At 36.9% G+C, this 26,113-nt stretch overlaps 1 protein-coding gene across 1 annotated transcript in view; it reads right to left on the reverse strand.

Moving 5' to 3' along the window:
- LOC118669953 (coiled-coil domain-containing protein 7-like) overlaps positions 1 to 25,641 on the reverse strand; it is a 208,737-nt gene extending 183,096 nt beyond the window's left edge. The window contains exons 1-5 of the mRNA XM_036336624.1: positions 25,584 to 25,641; positions 24,591 to 24,674; positions 18,824 to 18,907; positions 14,647 to 14,730; positions 4,231 to 4,314 (exon numbers count right to left, since the gene is read on the reverse strand). Of these exons, the coding sequence (XP_036192517.1) occupies positions 4,231 to 4,314; positions 14,647 to 14,730; positions 18,824 to 18,907; positions 24,591 to 24,674; positions 25,584 to 25,641 (394 nt within the window). The remainder of the gene's footprint in view (positions 1 to 4,230; positions 4,315 to 14,646; positions 14,731 to 18,823; positions 18,908 to 24,590; positions 24,675 to 25,583) is intronic.
- Positions 25,642 to 26,113: the final 472 nt, after the last annotated feature.

Here is a 26,113-nt window from a genome sequence, read left to right on the forward strand (position 1 = left end):
GCAAATAGAAATCATCCCAGAGAAGTCATGATAATAAAATTACTTCCAGGATTATATTAAATGTACACACTTTTTCTTAAGGATGTACCTCATGAAGTAGAACAATACTGTTTGTCCATTTGATTCTTACCACAGGGCAAGTTGCAAAGAATAGATTGTATAGTCACAGAAATACTTGACTCAATAGGGAAAATTTTAATTTCCCTTTGGGTTTTATAACTGTAAACCGTATAGATGTCAGTGATTAAGAGAACAAAAAGACATTGATTAGATTGAGAAAAATGTTTTCTGAGGATCCTTTGGCATGAAGACTTTGTGACATGCAAGAAGGAAATAGTTATAAGTTTGCAGTAGTACCATGGTACTGGTTGGATCCATTTCCACCAGAGTTTTTATATGATTCAAAGTTTTTCCTATAATTAGCAACTATTAAGTTTTTCCAGTGACATAAAAATGCATGGAAGGTTTTAAATAGAAATTAGTATTGTGGGAGGGATAAATTGTATTCAGGAACTAAAAAGGACTTCAGGGCCAACAATGTATGGAGTGGAAGTCAGTTCTAGTGGATTCTGCAAGTGTACTTGGGAAGATCTCATGGTCCTGACACTGCACAGCAGACTTCTTGCTTTGAAGTAATGCCTGAGCCCATAAAAAAATATAAAAGGTTACACTATGACTCTGCCAGCCAATACATACCATACCACTTTCTTTACAGAGAGTGATCCAGCTGGGGTCAATAACAAACTAAACAAATAGCTCATTTTGTGCAGAACAAATCTTCACTAATTGATTAGATAGATTTTGTGAAAGCTTCAACACAACACTGGGCAACATTAGCCAATATATTTTACCTGCTCTGGTCTTTCTCCAATAGGTATAAGTAAGAAACACCAAGACAGAAGAATCAAGTATGTAAAGTATACTAAGATAAGCGGAAGGTAATCAAAATAGCAGTTGAGGGGAGAAATTTATAATATGGTAAGAATCAAAACTTTCTTCCCATAAATATCTTTCCATTGCTTTAAATCTTCCTTAATCTCTTACTATTTGTAGTTCAGATAGCTATTTTAGCAAATGTATAGCATACAATACATTTTTCCTATATAAAGTGTGAAATTCAATGAGTCTTTAAAATTTATATTCAGAGTTTTGTAACTACCCAAATTGATCACTTTAGAATCCACTTCAGATAGATTCGAAATAATTTTCAGAGATATCTTGAACAGCCTATCCAATATAGTTCTTTTACCTCTTTCCCCTTTTTGTGCTATTATTACACAGCAGGCCCACCTTATTATTGAGGGATCCATTCCAAGATCCCCCAGTGGATGGATGCTTGAAACTGTGGTTTGTCTCAAGCCCTAAATATATTATGAACATTCCTATACATACTTATTTATGATAAATTTTTTGCTTTCCCTTTGGCACATCCAAACTGCCAGCATCATTATTCTTGTCTATTGGTGCCAGTATGAAGTAAAATCAGGTTTACTTAAATACAAGCACTGTGATACCATGACAGTGCTTACTCGTGTAATAACAGAAAAGACTACTGAGTGACAAAAAGGCAGGTAGTGTACTCAGCGGGTATAAGCTGCAAAAGGGGATTATTTAAGTTCTGGGCATGATATAGGGGAATGGCATGAGATTAACCATGTTCCAAAGAATAATGCGTAATTTAAAACTTATGAATTATTTATTTCTGGAATTTTCCATTTGATATATATATTTTTTGTGATTGACCATAAATAACAGAAACTGGGCCAATTAAAACTGCTGACAATAGGGAACAATGGTGCTGAATATGTCTATGATATAAAGTTATGTGTTATACTTATTTTTATATAACTGTGTGTCCTCTGAAGAAATTAAGAGAAGAATGAACAGAAAGTATATATTTACAATGTTCTTTTATATTAGTCTCCTTATTTATGATTCTGGGTTTTCTTCATTTTCTCCTGCACGTTTGAGGTTACATCTGCTAAAACATCTTACTGAAATACTTTGTGACTCCCACACTTATCCTTTGTGCTGCCATAGTGGAATGTATTCCTTTTCCACATTTTAAAGGCACAACAATACAATGATATACATTTTGGTTAAGCAATTGCCGTTTTTTTCCTCTCTTAATATATTTTTATTTATTTCAGAGAGAAAGGGAGAGGGAAAGAGAGATAGAAGCATCAATGATGAGAGAGAATCACTGATTGGCTACCTCCTGAACGCCTCCCACTGGGGATTGAGCCAGCAACCCAGGCATATGCCCTTGACTGGAATTGAACCCAGGACCTTTCAGTCCACAAGCTGACGCTCTATCCATTGAGCCAAACCAGTGAGGGCACAATTGCCTTTTTAATCAACTATGGAGACAAAACATGCATTCATGCAGTCTTTCAGAATTACTTAATTCCTTGCACCCATGATACATTAAAGGAGGTTATCAAATTACTGCCTGAAGCCAAATTGCTTTCAACATGAACAATTTACTTGACTGATACTGTTAAGGTAGGTCTGCTGGCAACAGATCCCTTGTGTTTGTTTTGTTTTTTGAAATTTGGGAATATCTTTTTGTCACCTTCACTTTGAAAGATAGTTTGGCTATATATAACATTCTTGGTGACAGTGTTTTCTATTAGCACTCTGAGTATTCCATCCCATTCCCTTCTGGCCCTGACAGTTTGTGATGTCAAGGCAGCTCTTCATGTTACCAGGTTTCTCTTTTCCATGATGAGTTGTTTGTCCTTTGTTGGTTTTATGATTTTCTCTGTCCTTCATAACTTTTACCAAGATGGATCTGGTTGTATATTTCATTGTACTTATTCTACTTAGATTTCATTGTGCTTGGATGAGCACATTGATATTTATCATCGAATATGTTAAAAATATTTCAACCATTATTTCTTCCAATGCTTTTCCAGCTCCTTATCTCTCTGCTCTATATTCACTGTTCCCATTGTTTTAAGCATGGAGATTCTGTCTTCTGACAATACCAATCTATTCCTGAGCCCCTCCAGAGCATTTTGCCTTATAGTTATTGGAATTCCAATGCCAAATTTTTTAGAACTCATTTATTTAAACTGATCCACAGAAATACAATGCTATTATGAGCTTGGAATATGCTTGATGGAAGTCTTTAAAATGCCATTCTAATAACTTTTTCAGTGTTTATATTTTCATATACCTATCACTTTGTTGATATTTTTTATTCAATGCTGCTATGTTATTTTTCTTTTTTTAAAAATGGGATTGTGTCTTTAAAATATTTATATATTATAGAAATGCCTACAACTGGAATAAACACAAAGAATTTTTGGGGCCTGCTTTTCTCTTTTGTAGGGTTCACACTTGCTGTTCCTTTGAGTGTCTCATATATTCTGTGGTAAAACTTCAGCATTTTAGGCAATATATTGTAGCAAACCTGAATACTGTGTCTGCCCTCTCCCCCAAATTGGGAGGCTTGTTGTCATTGTGTGCCTGGTCATTTATTGAGTGATGAAGAAGGACTGTTTCATATTTTACTGAAATGTCCTTCCCTGCAATGCCATGCTTCTAGCGTTGTTCCTCTCAGGGCATGGACACTATCACCTTAGAATGACTGGTGTTTTGAAAGCCTCTCTTTTACTGTCTCCTTCTCTGATTGATCTCTTGACTTGCCTACTTTCTTTGGTACCATGTCAAAGATCGTGACAAAGTGTATTAAGCACTGGTCGGCCAGGACAAGAAGCAGTAAACTATACTCTAATCTGCATTAAAAAGAAATCCTAAAGGATACTACACAACCTGAAATACTAGATATTTGCCTGATAGTGTAATCACATGGAGGAAATTAATAAACAATGTAAAATCTTTTTTTTAAAATTCCAATTCTAATCCCATTCATAAGGTAGCTTTTCTGCTTTTGCAAATACAAAGCAACTAATGAATTGTATCTGATAAAGAAAGTGAGCAAAATGTCATTTAAAAGGGTTCCATCAAGCACATGTCAAGCTCACAAAAGCAGTGGACTTTTGTGGATGACTTTAAAGAGATGAGTCCTAAAACATATATTATGTATCCAATTACCCATTTATGGTAACTGCTAGAGTTCTACTCATTATAGGAAGAAATTATGGAGCTGTTTTATTATGTCAAATAACATTTAGTTACCGTGGTCATTGAAAATGTACACTTAAATAAACTTCTGAGACAATAAATAAACCATAAATAGACTTGAAATATTCTTGTTCTTACCAGCTTGGTGCAACGATTGTTTCTTGGTTTCCCCCTTTATTTTATCTCTTCTGAAATTGCTCGGTAAGTATTCTGTATCAGATGCTATAGAAATAAACAGTTTTAAATCAGTTTTGTAAGGCAAATATTAAACTATGTGCCTTGATGTGTGTGTGTCTTGGTTTCTGTGTGTAAATGTGTTTGTGACTAGTGCTCCCCTTATTATCATTTTTATCACAAGAAAGGATTGTACTGAAGTATCTGTGTTTCTGAAATAAGCACCTTCGAATTGTTAGTGATTAACCATTAGATAAGTCTCATTGTTCTGAGGCTTACACATATTCAGTGATTTGACCAAGGTAACATATCCAACTAATGACAAATTTCAATTACAGACTGATATCTCATAATTCTTTACAGGGTCTTTTCTCATAACATAAAAATTCTTTGTAATTAAATATCAAAGAGATCTTATCTTAATAACATAACTTCCATGTGTAAAAAAAAAACCACATGTATATTGCAGGGTTAAACCTTGTTGGGAAGGTTTTTCCACTACTCAGGTTGAAAACAATGATCACCATAGTCACAGAACCAAACTGTGAAGCAGAAATTCTTAAACCTGACCATGGATATATCCATGACCTCTCCGTATTTTTGTCATATAAATGTAAAACAGGGAATAGCTAGCATTGGAAAATAAGGACAGGTAATTTGTGGTCGTAGGTAAAGCTAATACCCTCTCAAGTCTAAAAGCATGTAGACAAGTGGTTCTCAATCTTCCTAATGCTGCGACCCTTTAATACAGTTCCTCATGTGGTGGTGACCCCCAATTTCATTGTTACAAATTGAACATAATTAAAGCATAGTGATTAATCACAAAAACAATATGTAATTATATATGTGTTTTCCGATGGTCTTAGGCGACCCCTGTGAAAGGGTCATTCGACCCCCAAAGGCGGCGGGACCCACAGGTTGAGAACTGCTGATGTAGACCTTCTAGTTGGAGAGGGAAAATAGGTGATGTGCAGTCATGTGAGCATTGGAATTGTGTCCCTTTCCATTTGAGTCTTTAGGTGGTTTTTCCCTTTTGCTGGATTTGTAATTTACTCTCTAGGGCCAGTGACAGAAAAAATATTGTGAAATTTAGTTTTAAAACATGCATCCTGCAGAAAAAATAATTAGAATGGTGACACTGCATCACCTACTGGGTAAATTTTTCTGGAATAATAATCCTATCTAATAAAAGACAAAAAGGGTAATTAACTGTACCTCTGCTATGCTTCCCATTGGCTAATCAGGGAGATATGCAAATTAACTGCCAACAAAGATGGCGGCCGGCAGCAACGCAGCTGAAGTGAGCAGGAGGTTTGCTTGCTCCAGTGATGGAGGAAGCCAAGGTTCCCCGCCTGCCGCGACCCGGCTCTGAGCTCCAGAAGCAACAATGTTTCAATTGTAGAAGCTAAACAAACCCCAGATACCTGCTTTCAGCCGGCCTCGGCCTCAGAGCTGGGAGCGCCAGTGACAGCAACAATGTTTCAATTATAGAAGGTAAATAAATCCCAGAATATAAAAAAAAGAAAAAAAGGAGAGGCTGGAGCTTCAGTCTCCTGCTAGCCAGAAAACAGCCCTCAGCCCCTCACCCAGACTTGCCAGGCACCCCAGTGGGGACCCCCACCCTAAAGGGGGTGTGGCCAGACTGAAACAGCCATCAGCCCCTCATCCAGGCTGGCCAGGCACCCCAGTGGGGACTCCCACCCTGAAGGGGGCATGGCCAGCTGCAAAGAGCCATCAGTCCCTCACCCAGGCTGGCCAGGCACCCCAGTGGGGACTCCCACTCTGAAGGGGGTGTGGCCAGCTGCAAACAGCCATCAGTCCCTCACCCAGGCTGGCCAGGCACCCCAGCAGGACCCCACCCTGATCCGGGACACCCTTCAAGGCAAACCAACCGGCCCCCACATGTGCACCAGGCCTCTATCCTATATAGTAAAAGGGTAATATGCAAACTGACCCTAACAGTAGAAAGACTGGGAATTACTGGTCACTATGACACACACTGACCACCAGGAGGCAGACGTTCAATGTCGGAGCTGCCCTCTGGTGGTCAGTGTGCTCTCACATGGGGGAGCTCTGCTCGGCCACAAGCCAGGCTGATGGCTGCCAGTATAGCGGTGGTGGTGGGAGCCTCTCCTGCCTCCTCAGCAGCACTAAGGATGTCTGACTGCAGCTTAAGTCTGCTCCCTGCTGGCAAGTGGACATCCCCCAAGGGCTGCCAGAGGGATGTCTGATTGCCATCTTAGGCCCAATCCCCTGGGGAGCAGGCCTAAGCCAGCAAGTGGTCATCCCCTGAGGGGTCCCAGACTGCGAGAGGGCACAAGCTGGGTTGAGGGATGCACCTCCCCACCCCGAGTGCACAAATTTTTGTGCACTGGGCCTCTAGTAATAGTAATAGTAATAGTAATAATAATAATAATAATAATAATAATAATAATGGTTTCAGTGTAAATAGAACTGAGACAGAAACTTTACATGATGCAGACATTATAGGCTGTAAGCATTGTTTTAGCATGAACATGATTATCACCATGGCAGTACATACATACCACCATAGCAATCTAAGCAGAGGTGAAGTCCAGAAGGGGCATCATTAGCAAAGACAAAGACACACTGGATTGGGCAGGATAACTTTGCCACAATAAGTTATGACATTTGTGAAAGTGACATCAGTTATAGCAACACATGACAGGACAACCTTCGCAGACATGTTATTTCTTGGTATTCTTGCAACAAATACAATTAGAAGAATTGATTCATTTGAATAGAGAACAAAACAATTTATATAATCAGAAAGGCAACAAGAATAGCCCTTCAGGACAGATTGACTTTAATACTGTGAGCAAAAGATATATGTGGTGGAGAAACTTATAATCTATTAAGAGGCATAATTTTCTTATTTCACAAAATCCTACCATTGCTTTTGAGCCTTTAAAAAATTTTTATTCTTTTCTAAGTTACCTAATCAATATATATATATATATATATATATATATATATATATATATATAATATATATAATATATATATATATAATATATATGCTGTACAATATTCCCATATTGAAAGACTAGTAATGGTTATTAATAGTTCAGAGTGTTGTGCCACAATCAGCAAAGTCACCCTTTAATATAGCTTTACATTTATACAAAATAAATCCTGGGAGATATAGAATTGAGATTGCTATACAGTTTTATTAACTATTTCCCATTTTTCTGGTACTGTATTACATGTTAAATGTAGTCATAACAAAGGCATTGCTGAAAATGCTGTTATAATAATTTTTTATGAAACTATTCCTTTTAAAGAAACTGAGAGACAAAGTTCAAAGAATAATATGTTTAGAGTGTTTGTTACATAACAATCTTATTTACCATCTTGGGTTTTTATGTGCTTCCTGTGCATCTAGTGTTTTCTTCTTACTCTAACTCATCCTTATCATCACCATCTCCTTTATGCTACTTTTTGAGGTATACTATTATTTGTCTGTAGGTTATAGTCACAACAATATATGTTTTACCTACTGCTTCATACAGTTTCATTTAAAAACAATTAAGAAACGTACTATACCACATAGATAAACTGAGATATAAAAACCATATAATCATATCCATACATACAGAAATAGCATTCAACAAAATCCAACACCCTTTCTTGATAAAAACTCTCAGCAAGGTGGGACTAGAAGGATCATACCTCAACGTAATAAAAGCTCTATATGACAAGCCCACAGCCAACATCATAATCAATGGGCAAAAACTAAAACCATTTCCCCTAAGAACAGTAACAAGACAGGGATGCCCACTCTCACCACTCCTGTTCGACATAGTACTGGAAATACTAGCCATTGTGATCAGATAAGAAGAAGAAATAAAAGGCATCCAAATTGGAAAAGAAGAAGTAAAACTGTCTTTTTTTACACATGACATTATATTGTACACAGGAAACCCTAAAGACTCCATCAAAGAACTACTGGATTTAATGAATGAATTCGGCAATGTAGCAGGATACAAAATTAACACCCAGAAGTACATGGCTTTTCTATACACCAACAATGAACTCACAGAAAGAGAAACTAAAAAAGCAATCCCATTTACCATTGCAACAAAGAAATTAAGATACCTAGGAATAAATTTAACCAAGGATATAAAGGACCTGTACTCAGAAAATTTTAGGATCCTGAGAAAAGAGATAGAGGAAAACATGAACAAATGGAAGAATATACCATGTTCATGGACTGGTAGAATCAACATCATTAAAATGTCCATACTACCTAAAGCAAACTACAAATTCAATGCAATATCCAATAAAATACCAACAGCATACTTCAAAGACCTAGAACAAACTCTCTAAAAATTCATCTGGAATAAAAAAAGATCCCGAATAGCTGCAGCAATCTTGAGAAAGTAGAACAATGTTGGAGGGATCATAATACCAGATATCAAGCTCTACTACAAAGCCACTGTTCTCAAAACTGCCTGGTACTGGCACAAGAACAGACATATAGATCAACGGACCAGAACAGAGAACCCAGAAATCAACACAAGCCATTATGCTCAACTAATATTTGACAAAGGAGGCAAGAGCTACAATGGAGACAAGACAGTCCCTTCAATAAATGGTATTGGGAAAATTGTAAAGATACTTGTAAAAAAATGAAATAGACCACCAACTTACAGCATACACAAAAATAAACTCAAAATGGATAAAGGACTTAAACGTAAGATGGAAAACCATAAAAATCTTAGAAGAAGCCGTAGGCAACAAAATATTCGACATATGTTGTAGCATTATCTATATTGACACAGCTCCAAGGGCAATGGAAACAAGGAGGAAATAAACAAATGGAACTACACCAAAGTAAAAAGCTTCTGCACAGCAAAATAACCATCAACCAAACAACAAGAAAGCCCACTGCATGGGAAAACATATTTGCCAATGTTATCTCCAATAAGGGTTTAATCTAAAAAATTTATGGGAACTGATACAACTTAACAAAAGGAAGATAAACAATCCAATCAAAAAAATGGGCAAAGGACCTAGATAGACAGTTTTTGAAAGAGTGTAGAGAGCTCCTGGGAAGGCACATGGGCATTTCTTTAATTATTGTCAGCTGAATCCAGTGGCTTTGGTAAAGCCACATCCTGGAAATATGCTTTGCCAAAAGGCAGGAGTGTTGTCAGCTTGACCTTCAGCCCAGGTGCCAGGGGGTGGGTTTTGTTATTTAAATCCAGCCAAGCACCAGGAATGAATATGACTGGGGCCCACCCAAGAATGCACATAATTTCCTTTGTCTTGACTTTGAGTAAAACTTCCTGTTTTTTTGCTGTATAAAATAAACACCCTGTATTGGCTCTGGGTCCCTGTCCCTATCTTTCCATCAGAGGACAGTGGTCACACCCAGCCACAGCTTTTTCCTTCCATCTCTGTGTCTGTCTCTTTCATTTTCTCAATCCCCAGCTGTCCCTACTCAGAAACCAGACCACTCTCTAGCCACGCTGGATGCAGAGAAGAGAGAAATATTTACAAAAGACGACATACAGAAAGCCAAGAGACATATGAAAACATGTTCAAAGTCACTAAACATCCGAGAGATGCAAATCAAAACAACAATGAGGTTCCATCTCACACCTGCCAGAACGGCTTTCATCAACAAATCAACAAACAAGTGCTGTAGAAGATGTGAAGAAAAAGGAACCCTCCTTCACTGCTGGTGGGAATGCAGACTGATGCAGCTACTGTGGAAAACAGTATGGCATTTCCTCAAAAAATTAAAAATGGAACTGCTATTTGACCCAGTAATGCCACTCCTAGGAATATATCCCAAGAAAACAAAAACACCAATCAGAAAGGATATATACATCCTTATGTTCATAGCAGCACAATTTATAATAGCTAATATTTTGAAACAGCCTAAATGCCCATTAGCAGATGAGTGGATTAAAAACCTGTGGTACATCTACACAATGGAATACTATGCTGCTGTATAAAGAAAGGAATTGTTACCATTTGCAACGTCATGGATGGAACTGGAGAGCATTATGCTAAGTAAAATAAGCCAGTCAGAGAAAGATAAATACCACATGATCTCACTCATTTGTGGAATATAAAGAACATTATAAACTGATGAACAAAAATAGATACAGAGGCAAAGAAGCATCGAACAGACTGTCAAACTACAGCGGGAAGGCAGGGGAGGATTGGGGGAGGTAAGAGATCAAACGAAGGACTTGTATGCATGCATATAAGCATAATCAATGGAAGCAAGACACTGGGGGAAGGGGGCAGGGCATATGCTGGGGGGTACGGGAAGCTGGGGGGAGGTCAATGGGGAAAAAAGGAGACATATGTAGTACTATTTGTAAAACTTTAAACAATAAAAAAAGTGCAATGCCCAGTAAAATAAATAAATAAATAAATAAATAAATAAATAAATAAATAAAAACAATTAAGAAAAAAGTCACAAATGCATTTTCGTGGCCTTCTGTAATTCTAAAATTATTTTGAGTGATATTTTTAAATTTTGTTTATTTTTTATTTCCTTTGTGTGGATTCAAACTGCTAAGTGAGAAGATGTCCTTAACTTTCGTATTTCTTGTTCGTAGGTCCTCAACCAATGAATTCCCTCCTTTTTTATTTATTTGGGAATGTCTATCTCACCTTTATTTTTGGAAAATAGTTTCCCTGACAAAGGATTCCTAGTTGACAGATTGTTCTTATGCAGTTTGGGAATTACACCCCATATCTTCTGGCCTCCATAGTCTCTGATGCTCAGTCAGTCACCTGCTCATCTGACTCATTTCTCTTTCTCATAACCTTCTGTTTGTCTCCATCTTTCAACATTTTCAACATAGTGGGCCTGGTTTTGGATTACTTTGTGTGCATTCTACTTAGATTGCATTCACCTTGGATGTGCATGTGGATTAATAACTTTCATTGAATACCACTCAAAATTTTCAGCTTTATTTCTTCAAATATTTTTACTGCTCATTCCTCTCTCTGCTCTCCTTCTGGTATTCCCAATACCTGAAGTGTGCTGGTTCTTTCTTCAGGCTGTCAAATCTTCCTTTCAACCCTCTAGTGAATTTTTCTATTTTACTCATTTCAATTTCAACTCCAGAATTTACATTTGTTTTATTACATAAATTTTTATCTCTTGGTTGATACTATCTATGTGATGTAATATAATCATCATACCTTCATTACTGTTTGCAAATATTATATTTTTTATAACATGCAGATATTTGTAAACCCTACATCAATCAAATAATTGGGGTCCTATCTCCAACAGCATTTGCTCACCTTGTGTCTCTGGATCCCATGTTGATTATTTGCACACTATTTCTAAGATTTTCATTAGTACTGCAATTGTTACAGTGATATGCAAACACAGTTTTTGATGTTACTATTATTATTGTTTTAGAGTTCCTCATACCATGCCGATGTAACAAGACAAATGACACCAATAAAGGTTTTGCTATATCTAACTGCTCCACTCACCATTACTGTCTCTTTTCCATATGTTTGGCCTCCCTAGTCCCTGCGACACAAAAATATTGAAATTAGGCCCATTAATAATTCCTCATTGGCCTCTAAATTTTCAAGGGAAAGGAAGAGTCTCTCACCTCTCCCTTGAACAAAAAGTTAGATATGATAAAGTTTAGTGAATAATGTATGGTAAAATCCAAGATAGGCCCAATGCTAGGCCTCTTATGGCAGTAAGTCTTGTTGTGTACACAAAGAAAAAGTTTTTGAAGGAAAGTAAAAGTGCTGGGATAGAGCGTCGGCCTGCGGACTGAAGGGTCCCAGGTTCGATTCTGGTCAAGGGCATGTACGGTGGTTGCGGGCACATCCCCAGTACAGGGTGTGCAGGAGGCAGCTGATTGATGTTTCTCTCTCATAGATGTTTCTAACTCTCTATCCCTCTCCCTTCCTCTGTAAAAAATGAATAAAATATATATTTTTTAAAAAGTGCTACTCTAGGGATCACAAGAAAGATAAGCTAGCAAAACAGACTTATTGTTGACATGGAGCAAATTTTGGTGGTTTATATATAATATCAAGCCACTCACAACATTCCCTTAAACCTAAACCTAATCCAGAGCAAACCCTAACTCTCTTCAATTCTATGAGGGCTGAATAAAAAGGTTTGAAGGTCATAGAGATTGTTTCAGGAGGTTTGAAAAATGAAGCCATCTTCATAAATGTAAAGGTGCAAGGGAAGCAGCTGGTGCTCCTGGAGAAGCCACAGCAAAGTACCTAGAACCTCTACCTCACAGGTTTTCATTGGTGTCACAGTAACCACATATTTGAAGAAGATGGCAGTAAGAACTGCATAGCTAGAGAGGAAAAGTCAGTGACTGCATCCAGAGTTTCATACAACAGACAGACCACATTTTTAGGATTTAATGCTTCTAGTGAGTTTATTTTGAAGCCAGTGCTCATTTGCCATTACAAAAATGCTTGAACCTTTCAGATCTGGGTTCAATCTCTTCTGCTTCTGTACTACAATGAGTACAACAATGCCAATATAACAACATATCTGCTTACTAGTTTTCTGAATATTTTGGCCCACTGTTAAAAGATACCTTCCAGGAAAAAAAGAATATTGTTAAAATATTGCTGCAAATTGACAAGGCACCGGGTTACCCAAATGCTCAGATGGAGATGGCCGATGAGATTAATGGTGTTTCATACCAGCCAACACTATGTCATTCTGAAGCACATGGGTGAAGAGAAGTAATGTTGAGTAATTTCAAGTCTTATTATATGAGAAGTACATTTCAAAATGCCATAGCTACCATACATAGTAATTGCTCCGATGGATCTGGGTAAAGTAAATTGTGTACATCCAGGAAATGAACCATTATGACCTATGCCATTAACAAAACTTGTGATTCACGGGAGAGGTAAAAATATCAATAGTGACAGGCATTTGAAAGAAGTTGATTCAGACCCTCCCGAATGACTTTGAAAAGTTCAAGTTTTCCATCAAGTAAATAATTGATGAGGTGGTGGAAATAGCAAGAGACCTAGAATAATAAGTAGAGCCTGTAGAAGTACAGCCTGGATTTCTACTGTGATCTCATGATAAAACTTCTATGGATGAGGAGCATCTTCTTATATATGATCAAAGAAAGTGGTTTCTTGAGATGGAATCTACTCTTAGAAAAGATGCTGGGAAGAAGGTTGAATTGCCGACAAAGTTTTAGAAGATTACCTAAATTTAACTGATAAAGAGACTTTTAGTGACTTGGCCAATTTTAAAAGAAGTTCTACTGTGGGTGTAATACTATGAAACATTAGCATTGCATCCTACAGAGAATTCATCCATGAACAGAAGAGTCAGTTGATGAGGCAAAATCTATTGTCTTATTTTAAGAAATTGCCACAGCTTACTCCAGCCTTCAGCAACCACCAGTCTTAGCCATCAGCAGCCATCAACATTGGGGTAAGACCCTCCATCAGCAACAAGATTACAATTCACTGAAGGCTCAGATGATTATTAGCAGTTTGAAGCCATAAAGTATTTTAATTAAACATATGTATTATTTTGTTTTGTAGATAAAATATAATTGCACACAGGGTAGACTACAATATAGTGTACTCATCACTATTGTACACTCTTAGAAACCCAAAATTTCATGTGACTTGTTTTTGTGCTAGTCACTGTATTGCAATGCTCTGGAACCAAACCCACAATATGTTCAAAATATGCCTATACTTCACAAAAGAAGTTAACTAAAGGAGCTTTCTTCATCAAAACTCTTCTCCATGTATAGTGAGAGGAGTTAGCTTGACATGCAGGCAGACATGGCAGGAGTTCAGTTCAAAACAAAGGCACATAGAACATAGGTAGGGGTAGACAGAGCAGTTTGAGCAAACCTAATAACAGAAAACAAACATGCAGAAATAATAGAGTGTTTTTTAACTCAGAATGGATGGCCTGTGTAACCAAGGGAGGGCCTGCAGCAGCAAGGTGTACTGACCTGTAGGTACAGGAAAAGTTCAGGTCCATTGTTGGGCAAGATCAATGAGGGAATCAATCAGGTGGTAACAGGTAGATATAGAGGAGGCTTGGCGCACATATATACCTCTAGACTTACTAGCTTCACTGGAAACCCATTATTTGGGCATCCTTCCCAGGCAGGGAGTCTGAATCTACTTGCAATAAATTTTTCAGCCTTTTGCTTAAATTGTCTGGTCTACGGTGATCATTCTTCCGCATCATAAGATATGACCCCGGAAAAAAAAAAACCCTCAGCTTGCAATTCCAATTATCCATAGCAACATATAGGTAATTTTGTTAAGTTCAACACTTAATTCAATTCAAAAGTTGGTAAATGAACTGGAAATATTTTTTTTTAAAAAAATACTTCTTACCAGGGAGCTCCATTGATTGTTTCTTAAGTTGTCCCTTTATTATGCCACGTGCAGTTGCATCTATTGAGTGTTCTGCATTAGCTCCTATGGAAACAAACAGACTTTAAAACCCACTATATCGGCATTTATGTAGGAATATATATATATATTTCCAAGAGTGAATGTGTATGCGGATTGTATTTAGCATGTTTTACTGTACAGAAAAGCATTATATTGAAATATATGAATTATAGATTCACAAAAATATAAATTGGAACAGATGGAACAAGGATATCAGCGATATTATGTTGATGTTCAGAGACTTTTACTGACTTGTCCAAAACCAAATATCCAGATAATGACAAAATTGATATAGATTTCAGAAGCTATACCACATAATTCCTTAAACAGTGTTCATTCCATACTAATTCTCTCTTATGCAAATTGAAATAATCCCAGAGAAATTATGATAATAAAATTACTTCCAGGCTGATACTAAATGCACACTTGTTCTTTAGGGATGTACCTAGTAAAGTAGAACCTCACTGTCCTTTTGTTTGGGATTCTCTGCACTTCCTGGACTTGTAACTCTATTTCTTTCACCAGGTAGGGGAAGTTTTCTGTCATTATTTCCTCAAATAAGTTTTCAATATCTTGCCCTCTCTCTTCTTCCCCCCCCCCACCCCCCCGCATAATTCAGATGTTGGTATGCTTGAAGTTGTCCCAGAGGCTCCTTACACTATCTTCATATATTTGGATTCATTATTCATTTTTCTTTTCTGGTTGGGTATTTTTTGTTTCTTCATATTTCAAATCTTTGACTTGATTCTTGGGATCCTCTTGTCTGCTATTGGATCTCTGTATATTATTCTTTATTTCAGTCAGTGTATGCTTAATTTCTAGTTGGTCCTTTTTCATATCCTTGAGGATCTCACTAGATTTCTTGAGGGTCTCACTAAATTTATCGGTGGTTTCTAGAAAATTCTTGAAAAACCTTATAACCGTGGTTTTGAACTCTATATTCAGTAGTTTGCTTTCCTCCATTTCTGTCATTTGTGATCTGTTTCTTTGTCTCTGCATTTTTTATGCTTCCCTGTGTTGATAGAGTGGCTTTCTCTGGTAGGTGTCCTATAGGGACCAGTGGCTCAGCCTCCACAATTACCTGAGGTGGACACTATTATTGCACACCTCCGTGGGCTGTGTGCACAGTCTTGTTGTAGTTAAGCCTTGATTGTTGTAGGTATCACTGGGAGGAATTGACCTCCAGGCCAATTGTCTGTGAGAATCAGCTGTCTACAGTGGGAGAACTTCTGTGCTGAAGACACCCTTCTGGGGCAAGACTTGCTTCAGTGGGGCTTTGGTGCTCACTGAGTCTGTCCTTTGAGTGTGTCCCTTATGGATCTGAGGGGTTGTAATCTGGATGGTCCCAATCTGACCACTGGTACACAGGCTCTTGGATCTCTAAGGAGGTGCTAATTTAGCCTCTTCCTGAGGCTACCCATCAGGAGTTATGGAGATCTGCAGGTTCCTCTTCCTTGTTTGGGTTTTGGAGGTGCCCAGATGAGGCCCAGCTGTGAAGCAATGGAAGCTGCTGTTGGGCCTTGGGCCTTCTTTTGGATGTTCTGGGTCTTTCTGACCCAGCTGCAGTTTGTTAGGTAATTTTAGATCTCAAAGGGCCAGCCCATTCATATGCAAAAGCCTCTGCACACAGCTTGGGTGGGGCGGGGTCTCAGGGAATCAACAGGGTAGAGCAAGCAGCTATGGCTGATCATCAGTCCTTCCCAAAGAGGTCCCGGGTCTCAGTGTCCCAGTAATCATTGCAAGCACCTCTGAGAGAAAGCCACCCTCAAGTTCCGCCTACTGTCAGACAGTCCAGTTTCTCCCCGTATGAGTCTGGGTCCCCAGAGACTCGCCCAGAACTGGAGTCAGGGCCATGGGGAGCTTGTGCCTCCCCCCCTCCCTCCCGATTGCAAAAGACACTGGCGTCCTCCGTTGCCAGCCCCTTTCCGTGTGCTGGAGCCTTCGTACCTCTGTACTTTACTTCCGCACCTCCTCTGTGAGTCTCAGTGTGCTTTTCTCTTTCCTTCTAGTTGTAGAATTTCCACTCAGCCAGCCTTCCTGTGGTTCTGGATGATGTCCGTTTTGTCTTTAGTTGTAGTTTTGAAGTGGTTGTGCGAGGCAGCAATTTCAGGTGTTTACCTATGCAGCCATCTTGGTTTCTCTCCCTATATTAGTCTTCTTATTTATGATTCTGTGTTCTCTTCATTTACTACTGCCCATTTGAGGTTACATCTGCTGCAACATCTTACTGAAATACATTATGACTCCTACACATATCCTTTGTGCTGCTACAGTGGAATGTATTCCTTTCCCACATTTTATAGGCACAATACAATTATATGCATTTTGATTATGCATTGTCTTTTGCAACAATAATGGGGACAGAACATGAATCCATGCAGTCTTTTGGAGTTAGATAATTCCTTGAACCTATGCTCCTTTTAAGGAGGGAATCAAACTACTGCCTGTAGTCAATTACTTTCAACATAAACAACTTGCCTGACTATTACTGTTACGGCAGGTCTGCTGGCAAACAAATTCCTGGTTTGTTTTGTTTTTTGAAATATGAGAATATCTTTTTGTCATCTTCACTTTGCAAGATAGTTTGGCTAGGAATAACCTTCTTGGTGACAGTGTTTTCTATTAGCCCTTTGAATATGCCATCCCACTCCCTTCTGGCCCTTACAGTTTGTGATAAGAAGGCAGCTCTTCATGTTACCAAGTTTCTCTTTTCCATGATAAGTTTTTGGCCTTTGTGGGCTTTATGATTTTCTCTGCTTTCATAATTTTTACCAAGATGGGTCTGGTTGTAGATTTCATTGTACTTACTCTACTTAGATTTCATTGTGTTTGGATGTGCAGATTGATATTTATCATTGAATATGTTTGAAAATATTCAACCATTATTTCTTCCAATGCTTTCCCTGACCCATTTTTTTCTTTTCTAATTTTACATTTTCCATTATTTTAAGTGTAGGAATTCTTTCTTCCAACAACTCCAATATATTCCTGAGCCCCTCTAGTGTAATTTACCTAATAGTTATTGGAATTTCAATGCAAAAATCATCAGTGTTTTTCTTTTCATATATCATTCTATGTCTCTACTGACATTTTTATTTGATGAGAACTTGCATCTATATTCTTTTTTCTTTTAAACATGGAGTTTTTTACTTAAAATATTTATAAATTATTGAAAAACCTACAACTGGAATAGACACAAAGTGTTTTTGTGGTCTGCTGTTCTTCTGTTTAGAGTTCACACTTGCTGTTCCTTTGAATGTCTCATACATTTTTTGGTAAAATCTGCAATATTTTAAGCAATGTATTGTGGCAAATCTGAAGGCTTATTGTCATTGTGTGTGTAGTAATTTAATGATTTATGAGGCTGGACTATCATATTTTACCGAAGTGCCCTTCCCAGCAGAGCCAAGCTTCTAGTGTTGTTCCTGTGAGGGCATGAACTTGGGCATGAGCACCTCACCTCTGCATGACTGGTGTTTTTAAAGCCTCTCTTTTACTGTCTCCTTCCCTGATTGCTCCCTTAACCTACCTATTTCCTTTCCTACCATGTCAAAGATGGAGACAAAGTGTGTTAGTCACTGATCTGCTAGAAAAAGAAGCAATAATTTATACTCTAAACTCTATTACAAAAAAAACAAAAACAAACTGAAGGTCGCACCATCACCTGAGATATTAGAAATTTGCCTGACAGTGTAATTCCATGGAGAGTATTCATAAACAATGCAATATCTATTTTCTAAATTCCTGTTCTAATACCTTTCATTAGGTAGCATCTCTGCATTTTCAAATACAAAGCAACTAACTATTTGGGTTTGAGAAAAAAAAGTGAGTAAAATGGCATTTCAAAGGCTTACATCAAGCACAGTCTAAGCTCACATGTTATCATTGGAGTTTTATGGGATCACTTTTAACAAATGAGTTCTAAATCATATATTATGTATCTAATTACTCACTGATGGTAGCTGCTAGTTTTCTACTCATTACAGAAAGAAATTATGGAGATGTTTTATTATTTCAAATAACATATAGCTACTGTGGTAATTGAAGGTGTAAACTTAAATAAATGTCTGAGAAGATAAATGAACAATAAATAGACTTGAAATATTCTTGTTCTTACCAGCTTGGTGCATTGATTGTGTCTTGACTTCCCCCTTTATTATAATTCTTCTGAAATCATCAGATAAGTATTCTGTATCAGTCTCTATAGAAATAAGCATTTTAAAAACAGTTTTGTAAGGCAAATATTAACATGTGTATTGATGTGTGTACTTGCATAAGTGTGTTTTTGTCTAGTACTCTCCTTATATAAGCCTTTTTATCACAGGAAAAGGATTAAACTGAAATACCTGTGTGTCTGAAATAAACACCTTAAAATCGTTAGAGCCATTAGCTATCACATAAGTCTCATTGTACTGAAGCTTATAAATGTTCAGTGATTTGACCAAATGACATATCCAGCTAATGACATAATTCAATCACAAACTGATGTGTCATAATTCCTTAACTGGGTCTTTTCTCATAACATACAAATTCTTTTGCAAATTCAAATCATCCTCGAGAGCTGAATTTAATATCATAACTTGTGTAAAAACAATAACAAAAACACATTTGTATTGCAAAGATAAACCTAATTGGACAGATTCAAATAGTTTTCCCCAGGTCAGGTTGCAAACAATGGTCTTCATAATCACAGAACCCTACTGTGAGGCAGAAATTCTTAGAACTGTTTCTGAATATATCCATGTCCTCATTCTCTTTCTTATTATGCAAGTGTAAAGCAGTTAGACATTAGCTAGCATTGGAAAATAATGACAGGTAATTTGTGGACAGAGGTAAAGCTTACACCCTCTCAAGTCTTACAAGCATGTATACCTTCTAGTTGGGGAGGAAAAATGGCTAATTTTCAGTAATGTGAGCATTGGTATTGTGTTCTTTTCCATTTGAGTCTTTAGGTGATTTTCACATTATGCTGGATTTGGAAACTACTCTCTAGGCCCAATGACAGAAAAACTATAACGATATTTAGTTTTAAAATTTGTATCTTGCAGAAAGCATCATGTATTGGGTAAAGTTTTCTATAAATAAATAAGTAAATAAATAAATAAATAAATAAATACATAAATATTGTTCCACATCAAATGGAACTGACATGAAAACTTGCCAGGATGTAAACACGATGGAATGGAAGCCTTGTTTTGGGGAAATTACTGAACACATGATTATCACCATGCCAGTAGAAACATACCACTACAGCAATCTAAGCAGAGGTGAATTTCAGAAAGGGCGTCAATGGCAAAGACAAAGACACACAGTATTGGACAGAACAACTTTGCCACAATAATTTATGACATTCATTAAAGTAACTTTAATTATAGCAACACATGACAGGACAACCTTAGCAGGCCTGTGTTATTTCTTGGTCTTCCTTCAACAAACACAATTAGAAGAATTAATTCATTGAAATTTAGGGAGCAAAAAAATTAGATAATCATGAAGACAATGAGATTAACCCTTAAGGGCAGATTGGCTTTAACATTGTGTGCAAAAATGGCATGTGGTGGAGAAACCTCTATCTATTAAGAAGCACAATTTTTGTTTTTCACAAAATCCTACCATTGCTTTTGAGCCTTTTAAAAAATCCTATCATTCTTGAAGTTACTTATGCTATTAAAAAACACATAACATATTACTCTATAGTATTTCCATATAAATGACTATTCAATGGTTATCAGATGGTTATGCCACAATCAAGTATAGTCACCCTTTAGTATAAGCCTCTAATTTATACAAAATAAATGCTGGGAAATATAGACTTGAGATTGCTATACAGTTTTATTAACTATTTCCCATTTTTCTGGTACTGTATTACATGTTACATGTATGCATATTAAGAGCATTGTTGAAAATGCTGCTATAACTATACCTTTATGAAACAGTACCTGTTAAGGAAGCTGAGAGACAAAGTTTAAGGAAGAATATATTTAGAGTGTTCATTATATATGTGTCTTATTTATCGCCATGGTATTTTATGTGCTTCCTGTGGATCTAGTGTCATTTTCTTACTCTAATTCATCCTTATGATCACTATCTCCTTTATACTACTTTTTTGATATATACCATTTGTCTCTAGGTTACAATACCAACAATATATGTTTTACTTACTACTTTATACAATTTCCTTTTAAAACAATTAAAAAAGTCACAAATGCATTACATGGCCTCTGTAATTCTAAAATTATTTTGAGTGATTATTTTGAATTTTACTTATTTTCTATTTCTTTTGTGTGGGTTCAAACTAATGTGTGAGAAGACATTCTAATATTAGTATTCCTTGTCTAACAGGTCTGCAACCAGTGAATTCTCTCATTTTTATTTATTTGATAATGTCTTTATCTCACCTTCATTTTTGGAAAATAGTTTCCCTGACAAAGGATTCCTAGTTGTCAGGTTTCTTATGCACTTGGGCAATTTATACCCCAGGCTTTCTGGCCTCCATAGTCTCTGATGCTCAGTCAGTCACCTGCTCACTTGATTTACTTCTCTTTCTCATAACCTGATGTTTATTTCTTCATCTTTCAACATTTTTAACATAGTGAGTCTGGCTGTGGATTAATTTGTGTTCATTCTACTTAGATTCCATTGAGCTTGGATGTGTATGTGGACTAATAACTTTCATTGAATACCACTCAAAATTTTAAGCTTTCTCTCTCTTCTCTCTTTCTGGTAGTCCCAGTACCTGAAGGGTGCTGTTTCTTTCTTCAGGCCTGTCAAGTCTTCCTTTGAACCCCTCCAGTGATTTTTTTATATTTTACTCAGTTTCCATCTTGACTCCAGAATTTTCATTTGGTTTTCCACATTGATTTTTATCTCTTGTTTCATGCCATCTACTTGATGTAATATATTCATCATATCTTCATTTTTCTTTGCAAATTTTGCATTTTTTACACAATGAAGATTTATCGAAACCCCACATCAAGCAAGTAATTGGGGCCATCTCTCCAACAACATTTGCTCATATGTGTTACTGAGGCTTTGTTAGTGATTCTGACAATATTTCAAACATTTTCAATAATAATACAGTTATGGTGGTAAGCAAACAGGGATAATTTATGTTACTATTATATTTGTTTTGGAGTGCCTCTTACCATGCCCATATAACCTGACAAACTTAACTAATAAATGTTGTCCTTTATCTGACTGCTCCACTGACTTATCATTATAATCTCTTTCCCTTACTGTTGGTCTCACTAGTCCCTGAGACACACCACAATTAAAATTAGGCTCATTAATACTCCCACATTGGCCTCTAAGTCTTCAAGGAAAAGGAAGATTCTCTCACTTCTCCCTTAAATAAAAGGCTAGATAAGATTAAGTTTAGTAAGTAAGGTATGGCAAAAGCCAAGATAGGCCCAAAGTTAGGCCTCTTGTGGCAGTAAGCCAGGTTGGGTGAACCCGAAATTTTCTTTTCTTTTTTTTCCTTTTTTAAAATATATTTTATTGATTTTTTACAGAGAGGAAGAGAGAGGGATAGAGAGTTAGAAACATTGATGAGAGAGAAACATTGATCAGCTGCCTCTTGCACACCCCCTACCGGGGATGTGCCCACAACCAAGGTACATGCCCTTGACCGGAATCGAACCTGGGACCTTTCAGTCTGTAGGCCAACACTCTATCCACTGAGCCAAACCGGTTAGGGCACGAAATTTTCTTGAGGGAAAGTAAAGGTCATACTCCAGGAATCCCAAGAAAGTTAAGCTAGGAACATTGACTTATTGTTGACATAAAGAAAATTATAGTGGTTTGAAGAAAAGATCAAGTCAGGCACAACATTCCTTAAAGCAGCGGTTCTCAACCTGTGGGTCACGACCCCTTTGGGGGTCGAACGACCCTTTCACAGGGGTCGCCTAAGACCATCCTGCATATCAGATATTTACATTACAATTCATAATAGTAGCAACATTACAGTTATGAAGTAGCAATGAAAATAATTTTATGGTTTGGTCATAACATGAGGAACTGTATTTAAAGGGCCAGAAGGTTGAGAACCACTGCTTAAAGCCTAAGCCTAATCCAGAGCTATACCCTAACTCTCTTCAATACTACGAAAGTGGCAGAAAAAACTTGGAAGCTCATAGAGATTGTTTCAGTATTTTGAAAAAGGAAACCATCTCCACAAATGTAAATGTGCTGGTCAAGCTGCAGCTGCTCCTGGAGAAACCAGAGCAAAGTGCCTAGAAATTCTAGCTAAGATAGTGAAGTGGTGACACCACACAACAGGTTTTCAAAGGTGATACAGTAGTCTTATATTTGAAGACAATGGCAATAGGAAGCTGCATAGCTATAAGGAAAAGTCAGTGACTGCCTCTAAAGTTTCAAACAATAAGCACACCACATTTTTAGGACTTAATGCATCTGATGAGTTTATTTTGAAGTTAATGCTCATTTGACATTCTAAAAAAATTTTGACTCTTCAGATCTATATTCAAACTCCTGTGCCTCTGCACTATAATTAGGACAAAAATGCTCAGATAATAGCACGTCTGCTTACAACATAGCTTACTGAATATGTGGCCCATTAATTAAGACCTACCATTCGGGAAAAAATAATCTTTTCAAAATATTACTGCAAATTTCCAAGGCACCTGGTTACCCAAGTGCTCTGATGGAGATGACCAATGAGATTAATGGTGTTTCACACCAGCCAACCCTACATCCATTCTGAAGCACATGGGTGAAGAGAAGTAATGTTGAGTAATTTCAAGTCTATTATATGAGAAGTGCATTTCAAAATGCCATAGCTACCATACATAGCAATTGCTCCGATGGTTCTGGGTAAAGTAAGTTGTATACATCCAGGAAATGATCCATTGTGATCTATGCCATTAAAAAAACCTGTGATTCATGGGAAAGATCAAAATATCAATAGTAACAGGCGTTTGAAAGAAGTTGATGCAGACCCTCCTGAATGACTTTGAAAAGTTCAAATTTTCCATCAAAGAAATAACTGTTGAGGTGGTGGAAATAGCAAGAGAACTAGAATAATAAGTGGAGCCTGAAGAACCCTAGCCTTGATTTCTGCTGTGATCTCATGATAAAACTTTAATGGATAAGGATCATCTTCTATGGCTGATCAAAGAAAATGGTTACTTGAGATGGCATTTACTCTTAAAAAGATGCTGGGAAGATTGTCAAATTGACAACAAAGGAATTAGAACATTACCTAAACTTAGCAGAAAAAAAGTGGCAGGCTTTGAGAGTACTACTCCACTTTTAGAAAAAGTTCTACTGTGAGGATAATGTTATCAATCTGCATTGCGTACTATGGAGAACTTATCAAAGAGCAGAAGAGTCAGCTGATGTGGCAAACTCTATTGTCTTATTTTAAGATGTTTCCACATTTACCCCAACCTTCGGTATCCATATGTCTGATCCATTAACAGCAATCAACATTGGAATAAGACCCTCCATAAGCAAAGAGATTACAATTCCCTGAAGACTCAGATGATTATTAGCAGTTTGAGGCCATAAAGTATTTTTAAGTAAAGATATGTATTATTTTCTTTTGTAGATAAAATACCATTGCACACAGGGTAGACTACAATATAGTGTAATTATTGCTATTGTACACTTTTGAAAACCAAAAATTTGTGACTTGTTATTGTGCTAGTACTGTATTGCAATGCTCTGGAACCAAACACAAAATATGTCCAAAGTATGTCTGTACTTCACAAAGTAAGTTAACTAATTAAAGAAGGCTTTTCATCAAAACTTTTCTCCATATAATAGTAACCTCAAGGTACTATTGTTCTTTAAGTTCCACACTTAATTTAACTCCAAAGATGAAAAATAAATGTGAAATATTTTATTTTCAATATTATTCTTACCAGAGAGTTCTCCTGATTGTGTCTTAAATTGTCCCTTTATTATGCCACGTGCAGTTGCATCTGTTGAGCGTTCTGCATTAGCCCCTACAGAAACAAACAGACTTCAAAATTCTATCACCATTTATGTACACATCATTTACATAGAAACATATATGTTTCCAAGAGTGAGTGTGTATGCTGGTTGTAACCAGCATGTTTTATTGTACAGAAAAGCATTATATTAAGATATATCGATTGTAGATTCACAAGAACTGCAATTTAAACAAGTAGAGCAAGAATATAAGGCCATATTATGTGATATTCAGAGACTGTTGGTGACTTGACCAAAACCAAATATCCAGATAATGACAAAATTGATATACATTTCAGGAGCTATGCCATATAATTCCTTAAACAGTGTTCATTCCATACAAATTCTCTTTTATGCAAATTGAAATCATCCCAGAGAAGTTATGATAATAATATTACTTCCAGGCTTATACTAAATGTGCACTCTTTCTTTAGGGATGTACCTCATGAAGTAGAAAACTTCACTGTTTACTTGTACCTGTTTTTTTCTTTCTTTTTTCCCCCCAATAGGATAATTTGCAAACCATAGACTGTGTAGTCACAGAAACTTACCATGAGCAGAAATGCTTTGACTCACCAGGGAAAATTTTAATTCCTCTTTAGGTTCTGTAACTTTAAACCATGTAGATACCAGTAATTGAGAGAATAAAAAGACATTGATTGATTGAAATAGATGACCCCTGAAGAGCCTTTGGAATGGAGAGCTTGTGACATGCAAGGAGGAAATGGTTAAGTGTGTAATAGTATCAAGGCACTGGTTGGATTCATTTCCACTGGAGTTTTCAGATTATTCAGTTTTTCCTACAATTAACAATTATTAAGTTTGTCCAGTGACATAAAAATGCATGAAAGGTATTAAATAGAAATTAATATTGTGGGAGGGATAAATTGGATTGGTGAACTAGAATGGACTTTGAATCCAACAGTGTATGGGATTTTGGAAGTCAGTTCTAGTGGATCCTGAAAGTGTAGTTGGAAACATCTCATGGTCCTGACACTGCACAGCAGACCTCTTGCTTTGTTGAAATGCCTGAGCCATGAAAAAATATAAAAGTTTACACTCTGACTCTGCCAGACAACAGGCACCATAGCACCTTGTTTATAGAGAATATACTAGCTAGGGTACCATTAACAAAATAAACACAAATTCCTCATGTGAGGCAGAATAAATGTTCCTTAATTGATTAGAAATTTTTTTAAAAAAGATTTATGAGCTAGAGCAACACAAAACTGGGCAACATTAGCTGATATATTTTACTGTAATACCATGATAATGCTTACCCATGTGAAAAACAAGATGGCTGCAGAGTGATAATGGGCAGGAAGAATACTCAGCATTTGTAAGCTGGAAAAGGGATTTTTTATGTTCTGGGTGGCACAGAGGGGAATGACATGAGATTCACCATGTTCCACAGAATAGTGCATTTTTAGAACTTGTAAATTATTTATTCCTT

The sequence above is a fragment of the Myotis myotis genome, unplaced genomic scaffold, assembly GCF_014108235.1.
Source record: "Myotis myotis isolate mMyoMyo1 unplaced genomic scaffold, mMyoMyo1.p scaffold_m19_p_1, whole genome shotgun sequence".
NCBI classification, from domain to species: Eukaryota; Metazoa; Chordata; class Mammalia; order Chiroptera; family Vespertilionidae; genus Myotis; species Myotis myotis.